The 9979-nt window shown below is 65.6% G+C and overlaps 1 protein-coding gene across 2 annotated transcripts; it reads left to right on the top strand.

The window, feature by feature from the left end:
* Positions 1 to 72: 72 nt before the first annotated feature.
* On the top strand, positions 73 to 9952 carry SF3A2 (splicing factor 3a subunit 2). Of its 2 annotated transcripts, XM_047710692.1 has the most exons (10): positions 83 to 150; positions 3794 to 3901; positions 4178 to 4340; positions 5575 to 5646; positions 6656 to 6702; positions 7081 to 7190; positions 8233 to 8282; positions 8360 to 8500; positions 8884 to 8952; positions 9050 to 9952. In XM_047710692.1, exons 3-10 carry the CDS (start codon positions 4215 to 4217, stop codon positions 9827 to 9829), a joined length of 1395 nt encoding a protein of 464 aa, XP_047566648.1. In that variant the 5' UTR covers positions 83 to 150; positions 3794 to 3901; positions 4178 to 4214; the 3' UTR covers positions 9830 to 9952. The 2 variants fall into 2 exon arrangements, with proteins under 2 accessions (XP_047566657.1, XP_047566648.1); XM_047710701.1 differs by lacking the exon at positions 3794 to 3901 and having other exon boundaries at positions 73 to 150.
* Positions 9953 to 9979: the final 27 nt, after the last annotated feature.

Raw genomic sequence — 9979 nt, 5'->3', positions numbered from 1 at the left:
CGCTTCAGGCAGAGCGAGCATGCGCACACGGGAGGCCGTCCCCCCACCCCCCCAGCCCGTTGGCCCCCGGAAGTGCTTCCTTAGCGCGCGGGGCGCGTGCGCATAACGTATTCGTGGCTGCAGCGGGCGCCGAGAGGGAAGCAGCGCGGGGTGAGGAGAGGCGCGGGCTGGGGGCGGCGGCCCCGGGGCTCTGGCTTCCCGGGACCGCAGCGGACTTGGGTTGAGAGGCCGGCGGGGTCGGGCCGGGGGCGCAGCGCGCGGGAGCCGCGGGGCCCGCCACTGGGCCGGAGGGGCTGGGCGCGGACCGGGCCGCACCGCTTCGCCGCGCTCGCTCCTCCCCTCTGCGCCGCGAGCTGGCGGGGGCTGGGCCGCGGCGGGTGGGCCTCGGGCGGGCGGATTCGCGCCGGTGCTCGCGCCCGTGTTGGCGCCCCTTCGGGGGTCCCGCGTGCGCTGCTCTGCCGCCGCCCCGCCCGCGCCGAGCCTGTCGGCGTCGCTCCTCGGTTGGCCCGGGGTGGGGGGTTGGTCTCCCTGGCCGCTCTCCGCACCCGCCGTCCAGGCCGCTGTGTACCCCTGCTCAGCTGCGTTGGGAGGATCTTGTTACGGAGAGAGCGAGAGCGGGAGAACAGCTGCGGGCCGAGCGGGGAGCCGCGCGCGGGGCTCGATCCCGGGGCCCGGGACCATGGCTGAGCCCCACACACACACCCCCCCCCCCACAGCGCCCCGCACTTTTCATCGTCGGGAACAGATCGATGGCTTCCTGGGTCTCTTGTCCCCGCCGTCGCCGCAGACACGCCCCCGCAGGGGCCTCAGCTCGGGTTGCAGGGGGGCAGCCTACCCGCCTCCCGGAGCCGTTCGTGCGCTCCCGAGTCTGCTTCTGTGCTCAACGGGCCGTCCAGCGGTGCCCCCGGCGGCTGTTGGGGTCGGGGACTGACTTCGCGGCTTGGTTTCCTGTACCCCCGCAGCACCGAGGTCGGGCGGAACCGCCGTGAAACTGGCAAAGGGGTGCGCGGCCCGCGGAACGCTCTGGGGAGAAGTCGGACTCCCTCCCGGCTGCCCGCTCCTTGTTCCTGGTGGTTTTCTTTCTTGCTAGAAACGGGGAGTTTCCCAGTGTGGTGAGCTCCCCTGCTTGTTCTGTTGGCGGGACCACGTCTCAGCGAGGAGATGGCTCAGCTCCGTGCTGTGACCCTGTGGGGGGACGCTCCCAGGTTTCTGGATGCTTCCACGCTTCTTGCTGTTCTCACGCTGAAATCTCATCTGGGTTCTGTTCTGCCTTTTGTTTCCCGGTTTTGTTCTCCTTCCGGAAAGGCTTGTTGGACTCGGACCCCAGCCCTCACACTGGGCTCTCGTCGGGTCCTGTCTTCCCTTCCCAGGGGTTTTCGTCCCGGGTTTAACTGGCCATGCTGACCTCTGACTGCCGTTCCGCTTCGCGGCTGTAACTTGCCCCGTTGAGGGAGTACGTGGAATTGTGCGTGTCTGCATGCGAGGTTCCAGCGTCTCAGTGAGCCCGGGGAAGACGCCGACCCCAGCCGTGCGTGTCTGGTGTCTGAGCGAACCGCCTCTGGCGCTCTTGCTGTGCCCCTGGGCTGGGCTGTAGGCCTCCAGCTGGACCTTCTAGGCAAGGCGTGGGGGAATGGCAGGTTTTGATGGAATTCCCTCTTTCCAGTCTCACCCTCCTTCCACTCCCCGACTCTGACTCCCTCCCACTGCCCCTGCCCCTGCGAGTGGAGTGGCCCTTCGTTCCGGTTCTTCTGAGAGTGAGACCGGCCTGCCCACGCAGCTGCTCGCGGGCGTTTGGGCTCCCCTGGGGGGACGGGGCTGCTGTGGGCAGCGTACTGGGCTCCCTCTAACTGGGTCGCCAGTTCATTGTTGCCATTCCGTCTCCCTGAGCCCGTTACTCCCTGCACTGGCCCTGGTGCCTGTCCCCAGCATGCGAGGGGTGTATCCCACTGCTCAGGAAGGAACTGGGCTCCTGGCCACACGGGGGGGGGGGCGGGGGGGCTCTATGGCTTTGTTACAATTGTCGATTGTCGCCTTCCCAGTCGCACCTGCACTCCCGCAGGGCCCGTCGGTGTTCTGGAGTCGCCAGTACAGTAGGGGATGGGAAGTGAGGGCACGCCTCTGTCGCGGCCTCTGGAGCTGTCCGTCCCCCCCGCCCCCCCAGCCCGGCTGAACCGGGGAGCATGCACTACCTTTGTTTTCCTTTTGGGAACTGCCTCCTTGGTCCGCGAGGAGGTGTCGCTGGCGATGCTGTGCGGGCCTTTGTCCACCTGTCAGCTGGCTGCCTACTCGATCCGCGCGCACTCGCGCCCCCAGAAGCGCTCAGTTTCCGCCGTTCAGGCCAGCGCCCTCCGTAACGGCCTTGAGACAGGGGTGTCGTCTCCACAGAGGTCTGTAAGTCACCCGGACCTGTGGGCAGGAGACCTCCCAGGCCCCTGACCCTGCTGGCGGAGGCGAGGGGGCCGGTGCTGTCCCTGTCCCTCTCCCGCGGCACCTTCCGTCACTTCACCCGGAAACCGCACCTCCTGCGGGTCGGATGCTCGGCCTCCCCCGACGAGCCCGTGGCCGGGTCTGGCGGCGGGAACCGCGGCGCCCCGGGAGACGCACGAGTGTGCCTGGCCGGGACCCCCAGGTGTAGAGTCCCCTCCTCTCAGGACACGGCGTTCTCTCCGCGGAGGGCTCGGCCGGTTGCTGGTGCTCGTCTCCCGCTGTCTCCGAGATGAGCGCTTGACGGCTCTGGGCGGACGGCGTGACGAAGGGTCTGGTGCCGCGATGGGTCTGATTCCTGAATCACCAGCCATCAGGGCTCGCTTTGTGGGTGTCCAGGTGTGAGGCCGTCAGGACAGCGCCCGCGAGAGAGCTAGATTCCTGTGGAGCGCCTGGGTCCGCTCCGAGCCGCGCTGCAGGCCCACCTTGGAGCTGGGCTGTCGGCGCCACACAGCCCGTGGTCCCCAGGATGTGGTTCTTACCGTGCAGTCCTGGAGTCGGGAGTGTAAAGGGGCCCGGGTGGCCCAGTGGGCCGAGTGTTGGACTCTTGATTTCGCCTCAGGTGGCGTCGTCCGGGTGGTGCAGTGGAGCCCTGCGCTGGGCTCTGCCCTGGTGTGCGGCTGCTCGAGACTCTTCCCGCCCCTTCTGCTTCTCTGTCCCGTCTCTCTTCTTCTCTGAAATAAGTGTATGAATCGTTAAATGCTTTATTTCTTAGTATAAAATGGGAGTGGTATTCTTCCGGCACCCCAGGGAGACCCGGTTTCTGCCCTTTCCTGGCCCGCGCCCCCCCCATCCTCCCCGCCAGCAGCACGGGGTCTGCCCGTCTCCGGGACCCCCGCCCTCTGCCTCCCTCTCCTGAGGACCTGGTGAGGACACCGGGCCCCCGGGAACCAGGGTCACCCCCAGCTCAGGATCCTTGACTTGCCCATTCCTGTAAGCTCCTTTTTGTCATTTATGGTTCCGTATTCTTGGGTTTTGGGGATTCGAATGGGGACAGTTTTGTGAGGTCGTGTTCACTCCTGGGGCCCATTCCCGTGGGCTGACCTCTACAGAGACAAGGTACTATGGGTTTAAGCCAGGGGCCTGGAGCTGACTTTGGCCAAGTCAAGAGCGACAGTGTTCGGAGGCCAGAGGGAGGTTCCGGAGGTTAGGTCTGACCCGAGTCTGAGAGAACGAGGGAAGCACAGTGGTCAGCTGGAACCCGTCTGCTTTAGGTCCTGGGAGAGCCTGCCTTGGCCCCAAGGAGGCCTTGAATCTCTCTTGTGCACTCGGCGGAAGGTGCCGGTAGGTAAATGTATCAAATTCACAGGGGAGCCACAGAGGTAGGATTTAGCTTGGCAGAAGTGAGCGTAGACGAGCAGGAGTTTGGAGGAGTGCGCACCGCGTTTGGGCGGTCCAGGAAGGCTTCCTGAAGGAGGTGAGGCTTGGTGAGAGGACTTGGCCGCCTCCTCCCTGCTGCCACACTGGGGCTCTGAGCACTGACACTTCTCGGGCTGCAGTGGCTTCCTCGCCAGTCCTCCCCCGCAGGCATTCATAGATGCACCGCCTGTCCTCCCGCGTCCTTATACCGGGTTTGTGTGTCCCTGGGCCACCGTGGGTCCTTTGTCTCCTGGAAGATACATGGGGAAGAGGAAGCTGAGCCTTCTGCCGGGCCATGTCCTGCACTCTCACAACCTCCCCTTTGGTCTTGCAGGTCCCTGTAGGGGTGCGTAAAGCCCAGCATCCTCACCATGGACTTCCAGCATCGCCCGGGGGGCAAGACGGGGAGCGGAGGCGTGGCCTCCTCCTCGGAGAGCAACCGAGACCGCAGGGAGCGCCTCCGGCAACTGGCCCTGGAGACCATCGACATCAACAAGGTGGGTTGAGCCTTGGGCAGCCGGCAGGCGGCTCCCCCTGGCTCCCTCGGGCTCAGGGCCCCTCCCCCCACTTCTGTCAGCAGAGCTAAGTTCCGTGCCCTTGGCCCTGCTGCCCAGCTTTCTTGGCCTTGGGGTCCTGATCTGCAGTCGAGGGAACTTGACCTAGAGCGGCTCCAGTTAGGCACCCCACAGACCACCTGCTGTTCCGGGGCCGTGACTGCACGAAGGGTTTGCTTTTGTCTGGCTTCCCAGAGCCAGGAGACCTGCCAGTGGTGAGGGCCGTGACAGCATCGCGGAGTTGGGGTGTTTGGGCAGTGAGCCGCACAGGGCGACACCGCGCTTGGGCATCCACAGCTGGGGGGGGGCGGAGTCTAGCCCCCGGCACTCCGGACGTTTGGCGCGCTGTTGGCAGCCGGGCAGGGTCCCAGTTGTGAGGGCCACAGCTGTGCCCAGACATCGCCCAGTGTGGCCTGGGGGCAGAGTCACCCTGGGCGTGCCCCAGCAGCCAGTGTGTGGTTCTTCCCTGACCTGTGGAGAGCCCGCCCCCAAGATCGGCTGTTACCGTCCTCCTGAGGGGACAAGGCAGGACCGTCCTCATGGAAGATGACACGGGCGCTGGGCGGCAGAGTTAGGGTTCAAACCCCAGCTGGTCTGCTCCGTGCCTGGGGCCAGAAGTGCCTGCCCTACGGCCTGTGTTCATGGAAAGTCACGTGTCCGGCCTGGGAGCTCCCACACACACAGACCAGGGTCTCTGTGGGCCTCTGTTTTAACCCATGTGCTCTGTTCTTCCCACACCTGGCTTCTGCGGTGGTGCTTGGAATGCCAGCGCCCTTGGTGACAGCTTTCTTGGCCTTGGGCTGTCCTTTCTTGGCCTTGGGCTTTCTTGGCCTGTCCCAGCCGCGGAGGCAGCTGCCCAGCAGTGCTGTTTTGCCTCTGCTGTCATCCAGGCCCAGAACTGCCCCCAGAGGTGGGGCCGGGAACCAGCACGTTGGGCCCCTAGCCCTGCCACGTGGCCTGTCTCCGCGGGATCCCAGCTGGTCCCACAGCACTGCCTCGGGCAGAAGACCCTGCGGGGCCCTGGGTTGCGCGCCCCCGCTAGTCCTCTGTCCTCGGGACGCCTGCCCAGGAGGAGAGGAGTCGCCCTCTCTGCCGGCCGGACAGAGGGGAGGCTTTGGCTCTTCACTGCAGCAGGGACCACGGGGCACGATTGCTGACAGCGTGTCTCCCCCTGCAGGACCCGTACTTCATGAAGAACCATTTGGGCTCGTATGAGTGCAAGCTGTGTCTGACCCTGCACAACAACGAGGTGCGTCTCCGCGCCTTCTCCGCTCGGGTGGGGCCCTGCTGCTCCCCCGCCCCGGCCCTGTCCTGGTGCTGCCCGTCCAGGCTCTGGCAGGACCCGCCGCTCCCATCCCTGTCCCACCGCGCTGCCCCTGTTAGGTCTGGGATGTCATTCAGAGCGTGGTGGAGGCTTAGGTCTGCTTGCTCACCGACCTGTGCCCCCAGAGCCCGCCGCCGCCCAGGGCATACAGGGCTGCGTCCGGCCCACGTATCTTGAATGCCGCCTGGGATCCCCGTGAGCGCCAGCCTACAGGCGCAGCAGGCGTCACCCCGGACACTCCAGATCCAGGTGTCGAGGACTCGTTGGTGTGGGTGCAGCTCGCTTCTTTGAGCGACCCTGAGGTCCTCCCAGTGACGGTCTAACGAGTGCTCACGGGGCCCTGATTCAGTAACGGATGATGTGGTTTGTTGTTCTCCCCGCTGTCCCACGTCCTAGCAGCTTTTCAGTTGTGCATCAGCAGTGCTGAGCAGGCCAGTCGCGCACGTCAGCGTCTGTTCCCCTGGGCGCAGCTCCCTCAGAGCCGGGCCGTTCTCTGGGGGTTGCTGAGCAGCGTCCCCCAGTCACGATAACCACAGACGTCCCCAGTTGTGGCTCAGTGTCCCTGTGCTGGTCCAGAAATCTTTAGAGTCCATTCTGCTCTCTGGGGAGGGGTGCCCCAGACTGTGGTCGGAACGGACGCACAGGGTCATGGGGCAAGTTCACTTGTCCACGGCTGGTGCCTGGTGCTCTCCTTCTCCGGCCAGGTCCACTGAGCCCCCCCACCAAGGCAGGCGGTGAGACTTGCCATGACCACAGGCCATGACCTCTGACGCTCACAGACTTCCTCTCGGGCTCTGTGTGCGCTTCCTTCCACGCGGTGTAAGCCCCGAGAGCTTGTCCGTTCCGTGGCAGCCGGTGGACGGAGGCCGGCAGCTCCTCTCGGCCCACCCCACGTGCCTTGTCCTGAGTCGTCCGTGTGCTTTTCCCGCTGCAGGGGAGCTACCTGGCGCACACCCAGGGGAAGAAGCATCAGACCAACCTGTGAGTGCCCCAGACCCCTTCCAGTGCCCGGGGCTGCTGGGGGGATGCCAGGGGAGTGGGAGCAGCTCTGTCCACAGCAGTTGAGCTGACCGAGCTTGCTTGAGCATGAGGCTTCCGGGACACAAGAGGAAAGCAGCGAGGGTTTGCGTAAGACGCCCTAGTAAGGGGCAGTGGGAAATGTGACGAGAAGAAGGGTGCCCCGGGCCTGTCCCGTCCCCACTTCATGGAACCCCAGGACCCCCAGCCAACACCCCATGCCCCTGGCCTCTCAGACAAACTCCAAGGTCAGTGTGGGAGTTGGACGACTCCCAGCACTTGGGCCTGTGACCTTGGTCGCCTGTGCAGAGGTTCACAGCGCCATATCCATCCCACCTGCAGGGCCCGGCGAGCTGCCAAGGAGGCTAAGGAGGCCCCTGCCCAGCCAGCGCCAGAGAAGGTCAAGGTGGAAGTGAAGAAGTTTGTGAAGATCGGCCGCCCCGGCTACAAAGGTGGTTCTGTCTGGGCGTGTGCTCTGGCCTGCAGCTGGCACTGGGCGTGAATGAGCCCCTGGCCCCAGCCCCCAGCCCGTCCTTGAGCCCCACGGAGACTGCCGCTCTCTTCGGAGCAGGGGCCCTCCCTCACCTCCCTCTCCCCCTGGTCCACTGGCACCGTGAGCCCCACCTTTCCTGAGAGCTTTCTCAGAGCACCGGGTCACAGTGTCAGGACTTCCCTTGGCTTCTGCTGGCCTTTGGGGAGCCGGTGATTGTTTACAGTGCTTGTGGGGATGGGTGGCCGTGGACGAGGGGCCCATGGGTCCCTTTTCTTTGACCTTGGGAGGGGGAGGGTCCACATTAAGAAAGCGTTCACACAGTGGACCGTTTGGGCGAAGAGGAGGGTTCCTGGTTCACCTGCCGGGACATTGGTGAAGCATTGGGTGGGGAGGCAGGGGACTGTGTCCCGGGCAGTAGGAGGGAAGAGACGAAAAGCTCTCAGGAAGGCGTCTCGAGTAAAAGTGGAAACCGTGTGGGTGACGGGCATTCCAGGTAGGACATAGCAGTGCAAAGGCCTGGGGGCAGGTCTGCGTCATAAGCTAAGGCCAGGATGACAGAATCCTTGGCGGGGGCTGGGGGGGGGGCGGTGGCTACCAAAGGTCTTTCGGCCATAATAGGGCATCTGGTGTCCTGAGTGAAGCAGGGACAGTCGAGGGCTCAAGGGGCGTGGGTGTGGCGTGCCTCAGAGCTGTACGGAGAGCAGCCTGGAGGTGGGGACACGGCCCTCTCGTGCAGAGGGCACCCTCCCAGCAGCCAGGGTACAGACCTCGCTGGCCGCCCGTGCACAGCGTGCCCAGTCTGGAGCTCCTGCTCGTGCCATCCCAGGCTCCTGCCTGCGCCTCTCCCTGTGGTCTCGGGCAGGGACCCTCCTGGCTCTGGGCAGTAGCCACCCAAGTACGGGTCCCCCAGTGTCCTATCCCCCGTCCGTGGGCTACTCCGCTGGTGCCTTGGCTTTGGGCAGGACAAGGTGGCCTGAACTTGAGAGCCTCGTGTGTTACAGTGACCAAGCAGAGGGACACGGAGATGGGCCAGCAGAGCCTCCTCTTCCAGGTGAGCTGAAGCCTGAGCCCCGTCGTGGGGGGCGGGTCCCTCGCAGGACGGGGCTACCACCTGCTGTGTCCCTGCAGATCGACTACCCTGAGATCGCCGAGGGCGTCACGCCTCGCCACCGCTTCATGTCCGCCTACGAGCAGAGGATCGAGCCGCCCGACCGGCGCTGGCAGTACCTGCTCATGGCCGCTGAGCCCTATGAGACCATCGCCTTCAAGGTGGTGCATGCGGGGTCCCCCAGCCCTCCTGCCGCGCCCTGGGTGCCCTTTAGGCACACGCTTGCCTGGGAAGGGTGGGAGAGGACGTGGGGGTCGGGAGCTGGGCGTCCTGAGGTTGGGTGCTCTTGGCATTAAGAGGTTCTCGTGGCCAGGCTGCTCAGGGATCCCATAACCTGATCCCGTAACTTCGGCCACACAGACGAGAGCACGAGCCGCTCCTTCCCCAGGGCAGCAGCCTCGCTAAGTAATGGGGCTAGTCTGTTACCCCAGAACCAAATCCTGTCCCGATTGGGCCTTTTCTGGGCCAAGGGGCAAGTCCCTGCAGGCCTGGACGTGTCGGCTGCGGTGGTCCGAAGGCCCCCCTCTGCCCCCTCCCGACGCAGGTGCCGAGCAGGGAGATCGATAAGGCCGAAGGCAAGTTCTGGACTCACTGGAATCGGGAAACCAAGCAGGTGAGCCACTCTGGGGCCTTTGATGGCTGCCCTGGCCGGCCTGTCCCTTCACCCAGGGCCCCGAAAGCCTCACTCAGCCTCTTCCGTTTCCCTCCAGTTTTTCCTGCAGTTCCACTTCAAGATGGAGAAGCCGCCGGCCCCGCCCAGCCTCCCTGCAGGGCCACCCGGAGTGAAGAGACCCCCGCCCCCCCTGATGAATGGTCTGCCCCCGCGGCCGCCGCTGCCAGAGGCTTTGCCCCCACCACCGCCAGGAGGCCTGCCTCTGCCACCCATGCCGCCCAGCGGGCCTGCACCATCGGGGCCTCCAGGCCCTCCCCAGCTGCCCCCACCAGCTCCTGGGGTCCACCCCCCGGCACCAGGGGTCCACCCCGCAACGTCTGGGGTCCACCCCCCGGCACCAGGAGTCCACCCCCCAACTCCTGGGGTCCATCCCCCGGCACCGGTGGTCCACCCACCGACATCTGGGGTCCACCCACCAGCTCCAGGCGTCCACCCTCCAGCCCCAGGGGTCCACCCTCCTGCTCCAGGCGTCCATCCTCCCCCATCTGCTGGAGTTCACCCCCAGGCCCCAGGGGTGCATCCACCGGCTCCTACGGTGCACCCCCAGGCCCCTGGGGTCCACCCCCAGGCCCCTGGGGTCCACCCACCAGCCCCAGGGATCCACCCCCAGCCTCCTGGGGTCCACCCCCCGCCTCCTGGGGTCCACCCATCAGCTCCTGGGGTCCATCCTCCAGCTCCTGGGGTCCACCCCCAGCCTCCTGGAGTTCACCCCTCAAATCCTGGGGTCCATCCCCCCACTCCCATGCCCCCCATGCTGAGGCCTCCCCTGCCCTCCGAAGGCCCTGGGAACATTCCGCCCCCTCCCCCAGCCAACTGAAGAGCAGCCCCCTTTCCAGGCCAGTCCGGTGTGGTGTGTTCTTGTGTTCTCTGTCAGAGCGGAGTGTGGTCCTCTTGTATGGCCCGTGTCGTGTCCTCACTGCTCATTAAACGTCTGCCCCGATGCCCGGACTGGACTGCTGTGTCGGCA

The sequence above is a fragment of the Lutra lutra genome, chromosome 1, assembly GCF_902655055.1.
Source record: "Lutra lutra chromosome 1, mLutLut1.2, whole genome shotgun sequence".
Lineage (NCBI taxonomy): Eukaryota > Metazoa > Chordata > Mammalia > Carnivora > Mustelidae > Lutra > Lutra lutra.
Note: the sequence above shows the minus strand (reverse complement) of the source record. Positions and strands in the feature narration are given on the sequence as shown.

Bases quoted from the DNA above. Each gene is read 5' to 3' on its own strand.
- SF3A2 (XM_047710701.1), top strand. From the start codon at position 4,215: ATGGACTTCCAGCATCGCCCGGGGGGCAAGACGGGGAGCGGAGGCGTG. The intron at 5,647-6,655 runs GTGCGTCTCCGC...TTCCCGCTGCAG, and splicing joins TGACCCTGCACAACAACGAG to GGGAGCTACCTGGCGCACAC. The intron at 7,191-8,232 runs GTGGTTCTGTCT...CGTGTGTTACAG, and splicing joins CGGCCGCCCCGGCTACAAAG to TGACCAAGCAGAGGGACACG.